The 22,190-nt window shown below is 37.5% G+C and overlaps 1 protein-coding gene across 2 annotated transcripts in view; it reads left to right on the top strand.

Moving 5' to 3' along the window:
• Positions 1 to 22,190, top strand: part of RELN (reelin) — a 558,168-nt gene that overhangs the window by 479,680 nt on the left and 56,298 nt on the right. For both annotated transcript variants that reach the window (XM_054564075.1, XM_054564074.1), the window contains exons 39-46: positions 250 to 421; positions 531 to 633; positions 2,322 to 2,551; positions 10,282 to 10,502; positions 12,060 to 12,207; positions 14,476 to 14,734; positions 15,581 to 15,830; positions 21,416 to 21,584. In XM_054564075.1, coding sequence (XP_054420050.1) covers positions 250 to 421; positions 531 to 633; positions 2,322 to 2,551; positions 10,282 to 10,502; positions 12,060 to 12,207; positions 14,476 to 14,734; positions 15,581 to 15,830; positions 21,416 to 21,584 — 1,552 coding nt within the window. The remainder of the gene's footprint in view (positions 1 to 249; positions 422 to 530; positions 634 to 2,321; positions 2,552 to 10,281; positions 10,503 to 12,059; positions 12,208 to 14,475; positions 14,735 to 15,580; positions 15,831 to 21,415; positions 21,585 to 22,190) is intronic.

The following is a 22,190-nucleotide window of genomic DNA, read 5'->3' as shown; positions in this document are numbered from 1 at the left end:
ATCTTTCTTGAATTAATGAGGCTGCTCCATTCTGTGTCAATTTAAAATGAGTGAAGCTTAATTTATTTCACACTGCTACTATAATCACTTTAAATACACTGTTATATAGTTAGTATTTCTTTGTCTAGAGGCATATGTTTAACCTGTTGTTACTGAGATTTAAATCTGTTCTTTACTTTCTTCCAATGAGCAAAATGTCCATCTGATTTTCACCATTGGAAAAACTTGCTTTATCCAAAAACGCCTTAGGTAAGAAAGAAGAAATATGGATCATTGATGACTTCAGTATTGATGGGAATAATTTAAACAACCCTGTGATGCTTCTGGATACATTTGACTTTGGGCCCAGAGAAGACAATTGGTTTTTCTATCCTGGTGGTAACATTGGTCTCTATTGCCCATATTCTTCAAAGGGAGCACCGTAAGTATTGAATTCAGAAGCTAAAAATAAAACCACTGCTCTATACAAATCACAATGAACTCTTGCCTAAGTGGATTCCTTGTTTGTTTGGGGTTTTTTTGTATAACAGCGAGGAAGATTCAGCCATGGTGTTTGTTTCAAATGAAGTTGGTGAGCATTCCATTACCACTCGAGACCTCAGTGTGAATGAGAACACCATCATACAGTTTGAGGTACGTAGCTTTGTTCTCTCAGAAATGCTTTAAATTTTATCTTGTACAAAACCTAAGAAAGAGAAGGAAAATCTCAGATAATTTCATGCATCATTGCTTTCTATTTTTATATGAGGACAAAAGAGGTTTTATATCATAATTCATTTTTATTAGCAGAACCAATTGTCATACCAAGGTTTCTTTTTAAATTTTCATCCTTTATTTATGATATAATGGGAAGTTGTTGAAATAAATTATTTTAAGCATTATAAATATAAAATAGACTATACTATTTTAGTATTATTATTTTCACAATTTTTGTATGTTATTTAGGACCCAAGTCAATGTAACTAGTCTATATTGTACCAGCACATTTATGTAATATTTACCATGGTGTCATGAATTTTACTGATAAAATAATATTGCACTGTTTTTATAATCCCTCTATTATGTCATAAATATTTATGAACTCTATATTTTTCAGGAAAGCAAATTAATGTATTAAAAAACTCTTTATGTATTTCAAAAGCTTAGATAAAATCAGCAGAACCAAACGTGCATTATACCAATGTTGAACAGCATTAACTTCCAAAGATACTTGTGTCATATCAGGTCCATACCAACCACAGGGCAGACCTACTTAAAATAGTGTCTAATTGCATCAACACAGGTTCAAATATTTATTTTAGATTAACTCTCTGTATTCTCTAAAGTTGTCTCTTACCTCTCAAAAGTCAGGGATCAAATTATGCCTTAGAAAAGAAATTATTCTGTACCTATTCTAAATTTTGTTATATTTTCTGATTTTATTATAAGTTACTTGTATTATTTTCTGTTATATTTTCTAACAGTTATGTTTTGAATATTAGGAAAAAGTAGCACCTCTGGCCCTTAAGAGTTCTGCTATCCAAAGACTCCAGGTAGAAACAAATGCCTGTAGTTGAAAAGGTTATCAAATCTCAACAATTTACTCACCAGAAAAAAGAGGAGGAGGTCCAACAATAATCAATAACTTAAATAAATATAAATATGTCTGATCTGGTTGCTATGATAAGCAAGAAAATGTTAGTCCCAATGGGAAGATGAAAAAATTTCATAGACAAAATCACATGTATTTATTTAATTAAGTTTTAGTTTAATTTACTTGAAAGCATGGGAAAAAGAATGGAGTGGTTATTTCCTTAATGGTGATAAAGGTCTTTCTGAGAATGCTCTCCCCATGCTAGGGAAATGGTGTTTTAATATTAAATATCTGTTGAAGATTCTCCTTGTGTAAAAGTGGGATTACATGTATTCTGAAGTTCTCACCAGAAGGAAAATAGAAGGTCTTCCTATTTTCTAGCAGATTCGAAAAAACTCATGGTTAGAATTAGGGAAATAGTCTTCATTACCATTTGCTTGGCTTGGTATGAAAGTAGGCCAAAGGTAAGATTTGGAATTCTGTGCCAGCCTCTGCCTTACCCACTTTCTAGTTTTTTTATAAAATGAGGGAAAATAAATTTTTCATGAGACCAGTTGAGGTTCTTTATGAAAAAGTATTATTTAAAGGTAATAGATGATATTATTCAAGCAAAACAGAATTTCATAGTGTTAAATATTTCAGCAAGACAGTTCCCAAGAAAATGGACTCAAGAAAATAATGAAGTGGTGAATCATTTCAAGGCTCGTTGCTTTGAGGTAATCTATATCATTTTTTCTTTTTCTCTAAGATCAATGTTGGGTGCTCAACTGATAGCTCATCTGCTGATCCAGTAAGACTGGAATTTTCAAGGGACTTTGGGGCAACCTGGCACCTGCTGCTCCCTCTCTGCTACCACAGCAGCAGCCACATCAGCTCCTTGTGCTCCACTGAGCACCACCCAAGCAGCACCTACTATGCGGGGACCACCCAGGGCTGGAGGAGAGAGGTTGTGCACTTCGGGAAACTGCACCTTTGTGGGTAAGGACCTGCTGCTTCATGCCACATTTGTTTTTCATTGACAGTTTTCTTCCTGATGTCATTGTTGACTTTACCAGATGAAATTTCCACCTTACACATCTTTTTCAGTTCTCCACTTAAAACAGACTGTAAGGCCACTGAGCTAACATACTACTAACTTAGGTTTGAAGGTAGATTTAAAAGAGTGCACGGGGATTGTACTCTGTCAGGGAGTTCATATTCCCATGGGTCTTTATTAGATCAATTAGGAAGCAAAGAAAGATGGCTTTCCCGTAATGTTGTAACCCTTCCTCACTCCCTCCTCCTTCACAATATAAATGCAGTTAGGATTGTAGGACTTCCAAATATCTACCGAGGTTTCTCACACCAGGAGAAGACACGTGTGGAGGATGGAAGCCCACAGAATATTCCAGTGTCTCATTAAAAAATTGTTAGCACTCTTCCCCTAGACAGTTCTACTTTTTAAACCTCTCTCAGCATTGTTGTTACATATACAAGGTGGACAAACATAGGTTTACATTTATGAGTGAAACAAAGAGTTTATTCTTGTAGTGTTATTTATTAATTATTTTTTTTTCTATATGAACAACTGTAAACCTACTTTTGCCCCACCCTGTATTTGACTCTTCTGTTGAAAAGCTATTTGGAGATGAAAGACTTCAATTCTAACAGAAATGAAATGAAAAGTACAGTTCAAAAAAATGAAACTAATAGTGTAAGTGAATAAAGAGAGGAAGTCAACAAAGCAGCCTGTCTCAAAATTTGTCTTTTCCCTCAGAATAAAGAACTTATTGTTTCAGATTTATGTCAGAAAAAGAAGAAAGTATTAATATCATACTTTCAAGATGGAAACAGATTTACATTCCTAATATATGAAATAGCATAATTACAAGTCTTGGGTCTTCAAGCAAAACTACTAGTACTTTTCCCAAAAGGGCCAAAGGGAATTTTCAAAAGTCTGAACGTTTTTTGAACATAAATCTATTCACATTTCATATAATCACCATAATTTTTATAATTTAATTGTTAAGGGCTTTAATATTTTGTGTTGTTGAATATGTTATTTATTAATTCTTGCTATTTACAGCAGGATATTACTCTAATAGATGACCTGCTTTTTGTCTTTTGTTTTTTTCAAAAAAATCACTAAGCAAAATGTCCCTCAAGGATCTTTAAAAGTGACAGCCAAGGAAGCAAGGAGAGTCTCTGGAGACCATAGGAATAGGTAGAGCTGAGGACTCAGCCAGCACAACCAGAAAACTGCTACAGAGGTGGGGAGGGATAAGCTTGTCTATAAAAAATTGGACATGGGTAGCTCAGGAAAAACTTGTCATCCAAAATCATTACATTATTTAAGATTATATGGTGCAAGAAATATAAAGAGGCAGAGTAAAAAGTGGAAATATTTATTGGAAACATGCTGGGGAATAACCAGCTCCACTCAGGAAGTATGAGGCCATCAGTAACAAGAGTTGTGATCCTCATTTTTATCACGCTGATATCAGTATCATTCAGCAACCACAGCTCTCTCTTTCTGGAACTCATGATTCCACACTTCTAGAACAGAAAATCTGAACCAATCAGCTATGGCCAGAAAGCCAAGTATTGCAAAAGAAACATAGCTGCCTGAAATCCCTGCTTATGGGCAGTGTACGCAGGGGAAAGCCTGGAGAGCCGATCACTTAGGCACCTATGACCAACACTATGACCATTATGGTATTGCTGAGAAGCTCTAGGTTTTTTCTTTAATGGACCTCTAATTTCCTTTAATTGCCCAGCTAAACATTAGATTAAATAGGAAACACCCCTACAACCCTAGGTTGTAAGCCATGACTTTAGATTGTTTTGACATCTGAGACTTGCTTCAACAAGTTCCCACATGGAAATAATACTATTTAAAAGAGCAGGAAATAAGGTCACAAAGATCTCCCAATTTGAGGTTCTGAGTGAAGAGACCCCCTCCAGAACAGTGCTCTGGTGTCATGGGGCCTGCCTCACTTAGCATTTGGTTATGTCTGCCGGGCCATGTTTGCACAAAAGGCATGGTGGTATAATTTGGAAATTTGAACAAGAGAAAAGTAAATATCCATATTTTCACTGACTGGTACTGGGTGTCAGTTTAAAATATTCCTCCTCCAATTATAAAGATACAGAACCTAGACCATCATGTTATTTGTATTCCATGGTGTTTTTATTTCCATGGAAAGAAAGTAAATCTGTTAAAGAGGCATGCCCACTCTCACAACGGTATAAACCTATCTTTCAAAGTGACTTCAACCATTTCTGCAAAAAACAATTTGCCTTCCTAGGGTTGCCTAGTCCTTGTTTCAGGAAAAGAATTAACACTCTTCTTAAACCCTCCACAGGCATGAATTTCTGGAAGGCAAAAGTTAACTTTTCTCCAACTCGGTGAACCATCCCTTGGGTTGTATTCAGCATGGTACATAATAATGGCCAAATGCTAGATGCTAAAATATACATATCCCATGTTTAAAGTACCCATTTCTGTGCATTTACTGGACAATGGACATGATAAAAAAGTATTTTAAATGTTATAGGTGCAGAAATGGCCATTTTTGCCTCCACATACAGTCAATTCACATTTGAAGCCTAAGTTTTGAGCTTCCATTGAATTTTATTCACATCACCTTTGTGTCCTTTTTGTCTAGAGTCTTTTGTCTTTAAAACTCCTAATTGCTTTTTCTTTATACAGCTTTATAATGAGTCAACCAAAATCCCTGTTTAATGAAAGCACTGTTGTGTGCTTGAAACTTTAAGTTTACATTTAAAGAACAGATCCTTTTGAATATCACTGGCTTAGGAGAACAGATGCTGACATTCACCAGGGAGGGTGGCAGTGAGAAATTTTCAAAATAAGATTTCAGCAGAAGGCAACCACAGTAAGACCAGACCTTTTAGCCCGTTTATCATAGCACTTGCAGTTTCTGTGTCAAGGCAGGTGAACAATAATAAATATCCATCCAAGGTGGCTCATTTGTATTCAGAACATTTGAATAAATAAGAAGTTAAAAAAAATCCAAGCAGGCATTTGTTCAAAGGAAAACTCCAGCCATTTCCCACAACTCAGCAGTCTGAAAGTTCAAAAGGTAGGAAGAGCTTCTTGCCAAGACTAAACTCTGATAAATATTTGAAAGTAAAATTTAATTATGAACTGGCATTTTGGGAGCAGCTTAATATAGTTAGAATCTTGATATAAACAATGAAATTAGGGTTAAAATTATATGGGGGAACTTGACTGTATCTGCTTTACTCTCTGCTAAACTTTAGAAATCTAATAAAGGCTTCTAACATTGACTTCTAATTTCTGTTTAAAATTATTCAAATTTGGTTTCTATGATAATTAAAAATTGGACAGATCTACAGGGTACCAAAATGGATATACATGCCATCTCTGTATCTGTCCCCTCTAAAACAAATACTTCTTCTTTGAACTGAGTTTTGTACATAATAAAATATGCTAAACTATTTCTGGACTTCTACCTAAGTATGTAGGTTATTTCCAAGGAGCTAAGTTATCACCAACAATATAAGACAATTCACTTACAATTAAAAAGAAAAATTACCTTTGATATAAAAAGAAATTAAGAAATGAGACATCTGTCTAAAAATAAATCTGCTTTTGTCACTCCTCTCTTTAAAATAATCTTTTGGGGCTCTCCCTTGGCAATAGTATAAAATCCAAAACACCTTAGTTTGGCTGTTAAGGCTTTTCATAACAAATGACACACACCAAAGATTTACTGAGCATCCAGTGTATCTGAAACACTGTACAGGGTACCTTGGAAGGTGCAAGGAAGAAGGAAGAAAAGAGATTGGCTTCTAGGAGTTCACAGCCAATAGGGAAAATAGATATGCTTTTAAATACATGCACCTGTGATAACAATAATAATTAAAATTCCATCAAAAATACAGAAGAGAGCAAGACAGACTAATTAAAGTATTAGTTATTTGCTATATGACCCAGCAATTTCACTACCCAAAAGAATTGAAAACAGGTATTTAAGCAAATGCTTATTCATGAATGTTCCCAATAGCCACAAGGTAGAAATAAATGTCTATCAGCTGGTGAATGGATAAATAAAGTTGGTATACCCATAACATGGAATATTATTCAGTTATAAAAAGGAGTGAAACTCTGATATTTGCTACAACACAGATAGACCTTGAAAACATCTTGCTAAATGAACAAAGCCATATACTTAAGGTCACATATTGCATGAGTCCATTTATATGAAATACCCAGCGTAGGTAAATCCATAGAGACAGAGAGCAGGTTAGTGGTTGCCAAGGGCAAGGAGCAGGGTGACTGTTTAATGGGTACAAGGTTTCCTTCTGGGGTGATGAAAATGTGTTGGAACTCTATAGAGGTGATGGTTGGCCAACACTGTGAATCTGTTAAATGCCTCCAAATTGTATACTCTAAATAGTTAATGGTTACTTTGTGTTATGTGAATTTTACCTCAATTTAAAAAAAAAAAAAGTTAGAGAATCAAGATGACAGAGGAGTGAATAGAAGTCACACTTACTTCTCCCAGGACCAATCTGGAATTACAACTAAATTGTAGAGAAATCACCTGGAACAAACAACTGAACAATAGAGAGAGGAGCCTTTTAACCTCAGAGACAGAAAAATCAGCTTTAGCACAACCTAACTGCTACTTACCCTGTTCTCCAGCAAAGGCGGGGGCAGAGTGGGCTAGAGACACCTGAGGATACACTAGGGAAGGAGGCTTTGGGGAGAGAACTGAGAGAGTAGCTGGCGGGATCTTGGTGCTGACTCATCCCCTATGTGGCAGCAACCACCTGGCTGAGGCAGAGACCACTGCCCCTGAGCCTGAGCGACAGTAGCATCAGAGGACCCACTCCCAGGTGGGATTCCGTCCTGCCCTGAGCTGTCTAAGCTGGCTGAGTGCAGAGTGACTAGATTAACAGCTGAAGGAAACAGCCACAAACAGTAGATTCCTGGAAGTCTCGAACAGACTGCCTAAAGTCAGATAGGGATGACATCTGACATCATCAGAGGCAGATCCAGAAAGTAAAAGCAGAGTTCTCATACCATAGAAGTTCACACCACAATGTCAGGAAATCAAGACAGATCAATTTAAGAAGCAGAAGCATAAAAGAAGAGTCTCACAAATAACGGGAAGACAAAGAAATACACCTCACTCAAAGGGAAAGGAGGCATTCCCAGAAAAAGAACTAAATGAAATAGAAGCAAGTAAACTACCAGATATTGAGTTCAAAACAATGGTTCTAAAGAAGCTTAATGAGCTCAGTGAGCTCAGAGAGAATTACAAAAAACTACAGAGAAACTATGAGGAACTTACTGCAAACTATATCAGCATGGAAAAGGACATAGAGACTGTCAGTAAGACACAAGAGGAAATGAAGAATACAATTTCTGAATTGAAGAACACAGAAGGAATCAAAAGCAGGCTAGATGAAGCTGAGGATCAAATCAGCAAGCTGGAGGAGGACAAGATAGAAAAAAGCTCCCAGAAAGAGCAGGAAAATGAAAAAAGACTCAAAGAGAATGAAGAGGCATTTAAGGAAATGCAGGACAACCTGAAACATACTAACACTGTATAATAGGGATATCAGAAGGGGAAGAGGATGAGGAAGGGATGGAGAACCTGTTTGAAAAAGTAATAATGGAAAACTTCCCTAATTTGAGGAGAGAAAAAGTCGCACAAGTCCAGGAAGCACAGAGGACCCCATTCAAGAGGAACCCAATGAAGCCCACTCCAAGACACATCATAATTAAAATGGCAAATATCAAAGACAAACAGAGAATCCTAAAGGCAGCAAGGAAGAAAAAGGTAGTAACATATAAGGGAGCCCTGATATGGCTAGCTACTGACTTCTCAACAGAAACACTGCAAACCAGAAAGGAGTGGCAAGAAACATTCCAAGTAATGAAAATCAAAGACCTGCAACCAAGACTGCTCTACTTAGCAAGGCTCTTAATTAAAATGGAAGGTGAAATAAGGAGTTTCCCAGACAAAAGAAAGCTAAAAGAATGCATCTCCACCAAGCCAGCACTGCAAAATATACTAAAGGGACTGCTTTGAAATGAAGACAAAGAGTCTATGAATACCCAGTGCCTTTCACAGTTGCCAATACTTGATATTACCAATATTTTTAATACTCATTAATCTGATTGTGACAATGATGTGTTATTTTAATTGTTCTTTTATTATTTGTTGAAACTAAACCTGTTTTTGTATATTTATTGCCTATTTCTACTATTTTTAAAAAGCTTTAAATGACTTTTTGGTATTCTTTATCCATATATTGATTAAAGGTTTATAGAATTTTTTCCCTAAAGAAAAACAAAAACAAAACAAATATTAACCCTTTTTTTGATGTACGGCAAATGCTTTCTCATTCTATTACCTGTCCTTTAACTTTATTTATATGTATATTACTGTATAGTCTTAAATGTTTAATATAGTCATGTTGTCAATATTTTACTTTATAGCTTCTGGGTTTGAATATTTTATTTCAGGGTAAGAAAAATATTAGTTTGTATTTTCTCTGAAAACTCCTTAGATTCTACATATTGATTTTTAACTCACCTGAATATTTCTTGTATAATGTGTGAAATGGGGCCCTATATTTGTTTTATTTCAAGTAATAGTGGTCCATGCGCCTTATTTGTTGAATGAGCCTTATTTTCCCCACTGATTTGAAATATCAATTTAATCATATATTACATTGTTAGGCAGGTTTATACATTTGTTTCTAGAATGCTCATTGTATTTCATTGATCTACTTGATTATTTCTGTGCTGGTGTCATGTTGTATAATTGCTGAGACATTATAATGGTTTTAAAATATTTAATATTTTATAATTGACTAACATTTAAAAAAATAAATAAAATCAATCTATTTAGAAAGAAGGAAGGAAGGAAGGAAGGAAAGAAGAAAGGAAGGAAATAAAAGAAAGGAAAAAAAAGATGGAAAAAGAAGAGAGAAAGATAGAACTCCTACCTTTTGTGACAACATGAATGGAACTAGAGAATATTATGCTAAGTGAAATAAGCCAGTTGGTGAAAGACAAATACCATATGATCTTACCTCTAAGTGGAATCTATTCAACAAAATAAACTAACAAACAAAACAAACCACAGGCATGGAAACATGGAGCAGCCTGAAAGTGACCAGAGGGGATGGGGAAAGAGGACAATGGTGGAAAGGGGATGGGACTAGACAAAGAAAATGCATGAATGACCCATGGACATGGACAACAGAGTGGGAATTGACTGTGGGAGCAGGGGGTGAGGGTGGGATGGGTGGAGGGGAGTAAAGGGGGGGAAATTGAGACAACTATAGTAGAATAAACATGATTTAAAGATTAAAAAATAAAAAAATAATTATAAATTTTTTAAAAAAGATTAGTTATGCAGACTGTAGATAGTAGAGATGGGGAAAACTTCACCAAGAAAGTCAATGCTGAAAAAGTTGGAAGCTCAGGTGGAATTTTGACATAGTCATAGAATTGGGAAGGGCTTACCGGAAGCAACAACGTTATTGGCAAAATCCCAGAGATTGAGGAATGGAGTTTGTGTTCCTGACATGTTGAATTATGTTTTCTATTTCTTGAGTGTGGTGGAGTGGTATTCCACTGTTCATTGATCAGATGTGCGTACTTTGAAGATATGTTGTTCTGTTGATTAGATTTTGAAAGACTTGTTCCTCTTTTCCAGATCTGTGCGTTTCAGATGGTACCAAGGATTTTACCCTGCTGGCTCTCAGCCAGTGACATGGGCCATTGATAATGTCTACATTGGACCCCAGTGTGAAGAGATGTGTAATGGACATGGGAGTTGTATCAATGGAACCAAGTGCATATGTGATCCTGGCTACTCAGGCCCAACCTGTAAAATAAGCACCAAAAATCCTGATTTTCTCAAGGATGACTTTGAAGGTTATCTTTTCTTATAAATTATATGTAGCTTTGTGACAGAGTTTACATATTAAACACAATTTGCAATATAGAAGTAATCATTAAATTCTACTCTAATATTTCATTATTTATCACTACAATTGAAACCACCCAAGCCTTCATTTAGTTTTGAATTTTATAGAGTTCCATTTTTTAAACAATGTTCATTGAGAATGAACAAGAACATAATTGAGAAAAACTAAGGCTATTTTCACTACTCTTTCTTTCACATGTAATTTCTCATTAATGGTAATTTTAGAAAATTTCTATAGAGGGCTAATCTTCTTGGGCTCAGGAAAGAAGTTTCTGGAGTATAAATTCCTTTCATTGCTTCATCACCAACCCATTAAGTAGCCTCTTACCACTTTCTGTACCTCAGTAATACCTGGAATCTTATGTCATTGTATGTGAAAAGAAAGCTACAGACTCGGGAAAAAAAATGTATATGATGTAATAATTGAAATTATTCACAATTTTATATTTTTTGAATATGCACTCTGATAAAACTATGGAAAAACATCCTCATAAGAGAAAGTCTTAAACAAATGTAGTAACTATTTAGGCTAGGATAGTGGGATTAAAGATTTTTTCTTTTTCCCAAGTAGTCCATAAAATTGTTATATTAATGGTTTTAAGGTACATTCTAAAGTTATATTTAGGTATATCAATACATTATTTATTTAGCCTTAAAAAGGGATGAAATACTTGCTGCAACATGGGTAAACCTTGAAAACTATGCAAATGAAGAGGTCACATACAAAAGGCCATGTATCATATGATTCCATTTATATGAATCATTGAAAGTAGGCCAATCTGTAGATACAGAGAGCAGATTAGTGGCTACCAGGGGCTGGGTGAGAGGGAAATGAGGAGTGACTGCTTAATGGAGACAAAGTTTTCTTTAAAGTGATGATAAAGTTCTGAAACTAGGTAGTGGTGATGGTTACACAACATTGGGAATGTGGCAAATGCCACTGAGTTGTTCATTTTAAAATGATGAAAATGATAACTTCTATGTTATATGCATTTTACCATAATCAAAAAACTGAAGTAGATCTAAGATGAATATCTGAGGAGATCTGAGAGCTGGTTTTGAAAGATATTATTTAATAAGAAATATTAAATTATACTAAAATCTCTCCCATTAAGACTGTGTTTTTAAAAATGTATAACACTTGTATGATACTGACCTCTCAGTAGCAAGGACACTGTGCAGCCTGTGGAAAGACCACCCCACCCTCCCTTACTCACTGATGAGACAGTGTCTTTTTTTGAGGTGTAGAGGTGCCCACCTGGCTGGACCATAGATACTCAGGAAAAAGCCCCCTCCTTATGTCATGTGGACCCTTAAATTATACAGCCAAGGTTAAACAATTCAACCATGCTAAAATGGTGAAGAGACCTCTTATCCCAAAATCTATAAAATTGATATTTATGACTTCATATTTTAAAACTACACAAAGCACTTATCATATTCCTTAAAAAATAATACGACTGTAATTGGAGATATAGGTAAACCACATTTTTCACCTTTTTCAGGTCAGCTAGAATCGGATAGATTCTTATTAATGAGTGGTGGAAAGCCATCTCGGAAGTGTGGAATCCTTTCCAGTGGAAACAACCTCTTTTTCAATGAAGAGGGATTGCGAATGTTGGTGACACGAGACCTGGATTTATCACACGCTAGGTAATCACTTTTGAATGCTATTGGAAAATTACATTGTAATGTACAGCAGCAGAACATAATTGAATCAGAAAGAAGCAGAGATCTCAAAGTCAAGGTCTTCCATTGGAAATGCTACTTCTGTCTTATCAGAAACTCCATTAAGACACAATTTACATAATTTTCATTCTAAAACTGGAAGAGCTTTATGCAATAACTAGATCAAAAACAAAACACAGATAAACAAACAGAAGATAATATCTGGTATTTTCCAAGATAGTGACTAGGAAATGACAATATTTAACTTTAACTTCAGGGAAATAACATTATATCTTCTTTATCCATTTTCTACAGAATATTTTTTATATGTACTTGGACTGTGTAGAAATTATTTACACCATGCTTAGTAGAAAGCCTAATTGAAAGACAATACATTCTCAAATTACTCACAATCAATTTTATATCCAGTAGCAATTTAAGAACATTTGAAGTGTAGCCTTACTCTTTATAAGCATTTCTTTCCAATGTTTCACTCATACATACTAAGCACTCATTTTCAAAGTTGAGCACAGTCACTTAGAAACAAACATTTTAAACTGGCTCAGAGGATTATGTCCTGTCAAAATGTGTATCCTTTGATCATTTGATGTGCCAAACACTTAGCCAGGAAAATAAAAAAGAAAATTTACATGTGTAAAATGGAACCCTGACCTATTTTTGCAAGTGAACAAAAAAAAATGATGTTTATGTTTTGTTTTTTGAAACATTTCAGAGTAAATTAAAGTATATCATAACATATTATCCTCCTCTTCCTCCTAAATCTTTATTTATTGAACTATAAATTTGATTATGCTTCATAGAAAATACAATTCTGTCTGTGAGATAATAATTTTACAGTTAGAAGAAGCAAGATTTTATTTATCACCACCCTATTTTAATGCATATGATTTAATTTGATGCTCTTTATTTCAGATTTATCATTGGCAACTGAGCTGTCTACTTTAGAAATTATTAGGCTTTTCCAAATAATATTACATGGCTTATCTATGACTAAATTAATGTAAACATTTTTCCAATACAAGTAGACAATTGGCTAAAAGTTTTTCTCTGTGAATGATTATTATTTTTATAGATATGTCACTAGGCACTGACCATGTATATTTTTTTATTAATCCATTGTTAAAAGCTCCATTATTTATCTCATCTCTGTAGCATGCTGTGTAGGATTTGCATATATTGACCTCAAAGTGCTCCATGTAAAATCCCAATTTTCTCAGGTTATGAGATAAATGAATACCCAGTAACTGGAGATAGGGGAGAGGAGGAACCCATGAAGAATGCATGGTTTTATGTATGGAACTATAACCTTTATGATAAGCTCCAATATATTTCATATGTGTGACCTGCATAACTAATTGGGTGTGTGTGTTGGGTTACACATGTAATTTATTCTGCATTACCAGGTAGCACAGCAGCCAAACCAGGCACCAGCGGCTTGCCTGCCAATGATAACATGCAAGCTAGTTTTCATTGGCACCCCAGCTGCTTGCTGCCACTCTGTCTACCTCCCTGCCAGCTGGATGGGCTGCACTGGCTAACCGCCAGGGTTCTTGAGGGCCAGTAGCATGCATCGCGGACCCAGCAGTAGTCAGAAGTTGGCGCAGCCCACTGTCACCACTACCCCACGCTCATGCTCCCCCGCCCCTGGCAAAGAAAGGCAGAAAAGAGGCCCAGGCTTCATACACCTCTTCCAAAAGATGCCTGGCCTTTTACAAAGACATGTTAACAACTGGTGAATTTAAATGTGTCTCCCAAAACCAATAATATGAGATCTAAAAAACTCCTAGTACAACCTGAAAATGGACAATTTTGCCAATAAATGACATAAACTGCATTAATTATATTCTCCCTGTTTCAGATACTTAGCACAAGGATCCAAATTTATCTTAAATAGATAACAATACATACTCTAAACTTGATGAGCCGCTCCCACCTTCTTACAGAATAACCAAAGGGTACAGTTAATGCTTCTTTCCTCAGACTCACCTCTGTGGAGAGGCACAAAATGTAAATATGAGTGAAGAATTGCCTTTCTTTTCAGATTTCACATTTTATTAACTCCCTTTAACCTTAAAAAGGAAAATCACGCTTAGAAATTATTTCCTTGGACAGTCACTAAGTCATCATATTCATTAAGCCCTGCATTCCCTGATTACCCTGTGTGCTTATCTTTTGCTAATGGTGTAAATTTCTCACTGAAGTAAATGTCTACAGTAAATTTACTCATGTCAGATTTGTGCAGTTCTTCATGAGACTGGGATGTGGTAAAGGTGTTCCAGATCCCAGGAGCCAACCTGTGCTTCTGCAATATTCTCTCAATGGCGGCCTCTCATGGAGTCTACTGCAAGAGTTCCTTTTCAGCAACTCCAGCAACGTGGGCAGGTACATCGCCCTGGAGATACCCATGAAAGCCCGCTCTGCTTCCACTCGCCTTCGCTGGTGGCAGCCATCTGAAAATGGACACTTCTACAGTCCCTGGGTCATCGACCAGGTCAGTCCCTTTAGGATCACTACTGTATTTTTGTCACTTGAGCTAAATGTGGCCCCAGCACTTAGTCCATCCCCTTAGTTCTGTAGAGGAAGCCCAGAAGGGACAGTTGAGTGACTTGCCCCAGGGCACACAGCTAGATTAGACATGGCATTTAACTTCCTTTCATTCTCTTTTCCTTCAATTGCCTGTGCCTATAAAAATAAAGGACACAACAGAGGGCCCAGTTCCTGCTCAGAGAGGATTCTGCCATATGGGTAGAAAGACTTTATCAAGCGTGAGACAAGGTTATAATTCTCTGAAAAGGAAAATGTGCAAATTAGCATTGGTGCCACAAGCAGTAACTCCCAAATCCTCTTTCCTAGCCTTCGAAGAAAAAAATAAATAAATCTCCCTAACATCCTATGGACAAATCTAAAGGATCTTCATACATAATAAACTGCATATCAAATAGAAACTGTTAACAAACTGTAGAATCCATACAAAGAATTAAACTGACATGCCTTAAGGTATAACTGTCCTTAAATGGAAATTTTACATGAAAAATAATCACATGTAAGCCAAATTTTGCTTTCCCAGCTTGGGCACATGTAGTTTCCAAAGGCACAATTTGCCCATGAAGGCTGTGAATGGTTTTGTCAATCCTTTGATTTGTTTTCTGTAGCTTCTTGCCAGACGGGCAAGCAGACCACATAAACAAGAGCATTCTGAAAGGGCCTCTAACATTGTGTTTGCTATATGATGCCAGCTCTGAGCAATCTGACAGCTAAAAACAAACAAAAAAAAGACTTCTTTCTCATATCTTAAAACTAAATTGAAAATTTGTGGGGTTTTTAAAATACATTTCAGATTCTTATTGGAGGAAATATTTCTGGTAATACGGTCTTGGAGGATGATTTCACAACTCTGGATAGTAGGAAATGGCTACTTCACCCTGGAGGCACCAAGATGCCTGTGTGTGGCTCTACCGGTGATGCCCTGGTCTTCATCGAAAAGGCCAGCACCCGTTATGTAGTCACCACAGACATTGCTGTGAATGAGGACTCATTTCTGCAGATAGATTTTGCTGCCTCCTGCTCAGTCACAGACTCTTGTTATGGTAAGTTGCCATGTCCAGGCAGGACAGATGTGTGTAAATGGGAATCCCTGATAAGTCTAAATAAAACACAGGTGCACTTCAAGTCAAACCATGACTGCCGTCTTGAAAAATGTATGTAAACTGAGATTTGGAAGTTTATTTTTTAATCATTTTTTATTTTTCAATTATAGTTGACATACAATATTATATTACTTTCAGTTTTATATCCCAAAGATTAGACATTACATAACTAAGTAATCATCTCAATAAATCATCTACACATCTGACCCACACATAGTTACTAGAATATTATTGACTCTGTTTCCTACGCTGTACTTTACATCCCAATGACTATTCTGAAACAACGAATTTGTATTTTTTAATCACTTCACCTTTTTTCACCCACATTGAGAAATCAGCTGACGGTCTAATGGGAGCTCCCTTGTAGGTTACTAACTGCTTTTCTCTCACTGCTTTTAAGATTCCCTTTTTGTCTTTAACCTTTGGCATTTTAATTATGATATGCTTTGGTGGGGGCCTCTTTGGGTTCCTCTTGTTTAGGACTCTCCGTGCTTCCTGGACTTTTATGTCTATCTCATTCACCATGTTAGGGAAGGTTTCTGTCAATATTTTTTTCAAATAGGTTTTCCATTTCTTTCTCCCTCTTCTCCTTCCAGCACCCCCATTATGCAAATATTGATACACTTGAAGTTGTCCTAGAGACTTCTTACACTATCTTCATTTTATAGGGTTTTTTTTTTCTTTTGGCTCTTCCAATTGGGTGTTTTTTGCTTCTTCATAGCCCAAGTCACTGATTTGATTCTCGGTTTCATTTACTCTACTGTTGATTCCCTGTAAATTATTCTTCATTTCAGTCAGTATAGTCTTCATTTATGACTGGTTTTTTGGGGGGGTTGCATGTCCTTTTTTATGCTTACTATTTCTTTATTGAAGTTCTCACTAAGATAATTGAGCAGCCATGTAATCAGTGTTTTGAATTTTGTATCTGGTAGATTGCTTGTCTTCATCTTGTTTAGTTCTTTTCCTGGAGTTTTCTTCTGTTCTTTCATTTGCATCAAATTTCCTTGTCTCCCCATTTTGGCAGCCTCTCTCTGTTTGTTTCAGTGTATTAGGTAGAGCTGCTATGTCTCCTGGGCTTAGTAGCATGGACTAATGTAGTAGGTGTCCTGTAGGGTCCAGTGGCACAGCCTCTTCGATCACCCAAGCTAGGAACTCCAGGTGTACCCTGACCCCCCCACCCCCATGTGGGCTGTGTACACCCTCCTGTTGTAGTTGAGCCTTGATTACTGTTGGCACATAAATGGGAGGGATTTACCTCCAGGTCGATAAGCTGCAAGGACTGGCTGCAACCACTGAACACCAACCTCCAACCACCGTGCAGGATCAGCTCTACGGGGGCCCACCCCACAGAGCAGGACTTACTTTGGTCGGACTCTGGTGTCCACTGAGTCTGCCCTTGAGTGTGTCACTTTTGGAGGTGGTGCTTGGACTTGGTCTGAAGCTATTCACTAGATGTGCTGGCTCTGGAGCCTCCTGGGCAGTACCTGCCAAGGTCAGCCCTGCCTATGTTCTGACTGGGGCTACCAGCATGAGCTACAAAGTGATCTGCAAATGGCTGCTAATTGTTCTGGGCTTGGAAGTGCCCAGGTGAGACCAGGCTTTGAATCAAGGCTGGCTGCCAAAGGACCAGGCCTAGGGCCACTTAGCAAGAGGTAGGGGCACACCGAAGCCAGATGCTGCTTGTTTGAGAGATTTTTAGGAAAATCTGAAGCATGATCCAAGACAGGACATTCACTGAGAGCACTGTGTCCTTTTGCCTCATTCACTAGAAACAGCTTGGGAGGGCCCACAAGTTGTATGGGGCAAGGTCTCAGGAAATCACTAGGGTGGGGCAAACAGTGTGAGCCAGACTGAAGGGGTCTCAGATATGGCACCCACCTGCTGGCTCTGTGGGTGAAGCAATCAGCAAAGGAATGATGGCTTATGCCAGCACTTTTGTCTGGCAGAAAGCTCCACCCTCTAGTTCTCACCTTGATGCCAGGCAATTCACTTCCTCCCTGTGTGTCTCTAATTCCATTAAGCTGCTGCCCCAGTGCTGAAGTTCAGAGGGAGTTTGAGTAAGTTCATGCCCAGGCCCTTTAAGAGGAACTGCTTGGGACTCCAGAAGCCCTCAGTCTCACTCAGCCACAATCCCCCACTATTTCACGGCCAGAAGTTATGGGTTACAGAGACTTTTCCTGGCACTGGAACCCTGGGCTGAGGGGACTGGTGTGGGGCTGTGACCCCTTGCTCCCCATGGGGTACCTCTGCTACTTAGATATCTCTTCTGATTTGTATCCACCACACTTGAGTGTGGGACCAGCCTGTTTTGCATCTCTGCTCCCTCCTACCAGTCTCAGTGTGGCTTCTTTAATTCTGTAGTTGTAGAGTCTCTGTTCAGCTAGATTTCAAGTGGTTCTGAATAATAGCTGTTCTGCAATTTAGTTGTAATTTTGATGTCTAGAAGTTTATTTTTTAAGCATCAGAATGTGAGCTTATTTTTAAGCATAAGTATGTAAAGACTTCTTTTGTATATAAATAATAACCCCAAATTTATTACTTTTTATATATCCAGATTTTTTTAGTATCAAATTTATGGAATAAAGGAATCTAAACGCATAGAGAGTGCCCGAATAAGCAGAATTTTCACATAAATCTATAAATATATGGGTTTTAATTCTTGGGACTTTAGCCCAGTTACTATTTCTTTTACATCTCCTCAGAAATCAAAAAACTTGGTTCTTATGTAGCCTTTTACTCTTTGCCATCACTGGTTATAGCATATTCCAAGCCACCCTCATTAATGGTTGACCAGTTTGCATCCTCTTAGTTGTGGTGCACACACACACACGCACACTCACACTCACAAAATCCTTACACACATACCAATGGACCTATCTTAGGAGAAATAAAAACATTGCATACTTGGACCCTTCACCAGAACTTGCAGACCTATCAGGATTCTGGGGGCCCCCTAGTCTTTCACCACCCTATGCACTCTTCTTCCAAGAGATTCAAACTGGAATGTTCACAAAGAATTTGTTCTATTTTAGATTCTTGGGGACATCAAAATCTGAGGAATTTGGTTACTTCCAAGGTCCTGAAAAATCCAGATTTTTCACATTTTCATTAGTTTTAACTTAATGCACATATCTTAGGGGGAATCCCAGAAGTACTCTTCCTAACTCAGATTCAATTAGTAAGCAAACACTAAACTAGACAGTAGAAGTAAAACGTGGAAAAGTATAAGGTACACACCCTGTTTCCAATAGATACAGTCTAGTTGAGAGGATACTTCAGAAAAGTTGGAGTCCAATAAATGACTAAATCAAGTGAGCCATGGAGGGGTACTGATGCAAAATGTGCTGAAAGTACAAAGGAGGGAGAGATAACCAATGGATGGTCAATCCAAGGAGTTGAGTAAGATTTCACAAAGGAGCTAAGTCTCAAGTGGCATTGATTGTTGTGTAGATTTGAAGGGTGAATGGAGAGGAGAGAATTCCTCATGCTGTCTGGCATCATAAGCAAAGAAACAGGTAGGAGTTCTCCTGCTCTATGCGGGAAACTATGAGCAGACCTTCCTGGACAGGTAATATTTGCCTCTAGTATAGGAGCAAAGTGCTCTATTTGAAAATATAAAAGGACCTTAAGGTCTGAGATACCTTCTCCTCCATTAGCATGGGAGGTTAATGAAAACTCAAGGAGGTAAGTGATGACATAGTCATCCCGCAGCAATACCAGGACTGAAACTCGGCCCTATAAGTTCAGCTATGTGTCCTTTCTACTCTAGTTTGGTGCAATCTTTTAAGAGAGGTTGAACTGAATGATAAAATGAAAGAGGAAAGTGGATGAACACAGTTGGCAACACAGTGCCCTTCCAAAGCAGTTACAAGAATTTGTGCTTGACAAGGTCATGAATAAGAGGGCACAAGTGCTGAGGAGTGCCATGGTATGTTTTAGGGATATTAATCCAGGAGCCAGTGAAGATGGGCAAGCCCAATAACAAGCCTCAGTGGTAATCTCCGTGGGAGGCAATGAAGACCTGCACTGTAGGACAGGAAGAGAAATGGAATGGATAAAATTGATGCAAGACAATGCAGACAAAAATGAAAGAAGCAGGAGACCTCAAAACTAGGTGACAGGTTGAACAGAGAAGAGAAGAGTAAAAGAAAGAGAAGAATAAAATTTTGAAAGCAAATTCTAAATTTTGAACCTAGAAAACTAGTGCAATGTATTGTTATTTTGATAGAATTTGGTAGTGAAAAAGATGTTTATGTATGAGGGGAAATAATGAGTCTTTCTTTAGTTTGGGTAAAAGTCATTTGAAGGGAAGATATTCTTTAGGGAAGAGCACTTACAATATGGGAAGTAGGAACTTTGTCTATACTGTGCATGACAGTATGCCAACGTCCAGCACCATGCCAAGCCGAATGAACATTTGTTGAAAGAGTAAAACCAATTCTGAGACATAAAATTGGGCACAGAGGTAATAGTTGAAACCCTAAGAGTATACACATAGAATAGAAGACCAGAAGTGGAGTCTGGAAGAACGCCCACACCTGGGTTAGTTAGCACAGGTTAGTTAGGTGTCAGAGGGAAAGCAAGACAGTTGATTTGGAATAATGTCCCTCCAAAGAAAAGGAAGTTTAAAGAATTGGGGAATGATCGATAATATCCAGTGCCATGGGGAGGACAGGTACAGTAAAGACTGAGAGATAAGCTATTGTTTGAGGTAATGAGTGATCCCATCCTAGCTGTACCCGACAATCACCTGGGGAGCAGTAAAGTTCCCGACTCCTTGGCCATGTCCCAGAAGAGTGAAATCACAGTCACTGAGGGTAGGACCCTGACATCAGTAGTTTCTAAAGGCACACAGCTGACCTCAGTGTGTGGCCAAGATTGAGAATCACAGCCTTAGAGAAAGTAATTTCAGTAGGGAGGTGAAGGTTAAAGCAATTTATAGAGGCTCAAGAAGGGAACAAAGAGAAAAATATAAAATAGGGAGTGTAAGTTGAATGTTTCAGAAGAGAAAGGAAAGAAATACCTTTCCAAAACCCTACAGCCGACTGCATGTTTCGGCCCAAACTGCACGGCTTCAGCCACCTCCTGTGCCTCTCTGAGTCCCTGTGTACCCCATCACATAGCAGAGCAAGGTGTACTTATGTAATATGTATTTGATAACTATTAAATTAAATCATAAATATAAATTATAACTACTATGACTATTGCTTTAACCGTATAGAAAGCAACAGTTTTGTTATAGTTCTGAAAATTGCTCTGTATAAGGAATAATTCAGTAAAACTTACTTATGTTTCATTTCATTTGATTATATCCTCTTAAAAGAAATTATTTTAATATGGAAAGTTAGAAATAATTACTAGTAATATACAGAGGGATACTTCAAACCAGGAAACATCTCAAACTAGGAAACATTGTATGGGGGGAAAAATCAAATTGACACTTGATTGAAATGAAAACATAAGTAATTATAGTTTCTGAGTCCATAGACATGTATTTCTAATCAGAATAATGCTTCCTATTTCAGCTATTGAATTAGAATACTCAGTAGATCTTGGATTATCATGGCATCCATTGGTAAGGGATTGCTTGCCTACCAATGTCGAATGCAGTCGCTATCACCTGCAGCGGGTCCTGGTGTCAGACACTTTCAACAAGTGGACTAGAATCACTCTGCCTCTCCCTCCTCACATCAGGTATGAATGCTTCTGCATGTAGCAAACCCAAATGTAATATAATTTGGCATGTCAAATTTCAGCACAGCAAGTTTAAATGAGATACCTGAGGTTTTATTACCTGTTGGTGGTATTGCCACACATGAATTATACCTGTTAATGATATTGCCACTCGTGAATTAAGGCAATCTAAGTAAAATAGAGACCAGTTTTTGTAGTGATATGTTCTGTCTTTTTCCCAAATCCAGGCTTTTACTGACTTTTAACTCTAATATTTTTAAAGAATGGCATATGTAAGGAACCAGTGGCTGGATCAATGAGCTTCTTCAACTTAATTCACTATGCCAAGAAGAAGCCTCCCCCCAACCCCATTTTTTATCCTCACCCAAGGACATTTTTTTCATTTCTTTTTAGAGAGAGGGGCAGGGAGAGGGAGAGAAACATTGTTGTGAGAAAGAAATGTCAATTGGTACCCTGACTGGGGTATGCACCCCAACCAGTGATCGTACCCACAACTCGGGTATGTGCCCTGACTGGGAATGGAACCTACAACCTTTCAGTCTACGTGTTGACATGCCAACTGAGCCACACCAGCCAGGGCAAGAACAAGTCTCAAATTTAAACAGG

The sequence above is a fragment of the Pteronotus mesoamericanus genome, unplaced genomic scaffold, assembly GCF_021234165.1.
Source record: "Pteronotus mesoamericanus isolate MK-2021 breed Mesoamerican mustached bat unplaced genomic scaffold, CSHL_Meso_final scaffold_85, whole genome shotgun sequence".
NCBI lineage: Eukaryota > Metazoa > Chordata > Mammalia > Chiroptera > Mormoopidae > Pteronotus > Pteronotus mesoamericanus.
Note: the sequence above shows the minus strand (reverse complement) of the source record. Positions and strands in the feature narration are given on the sequence as shown.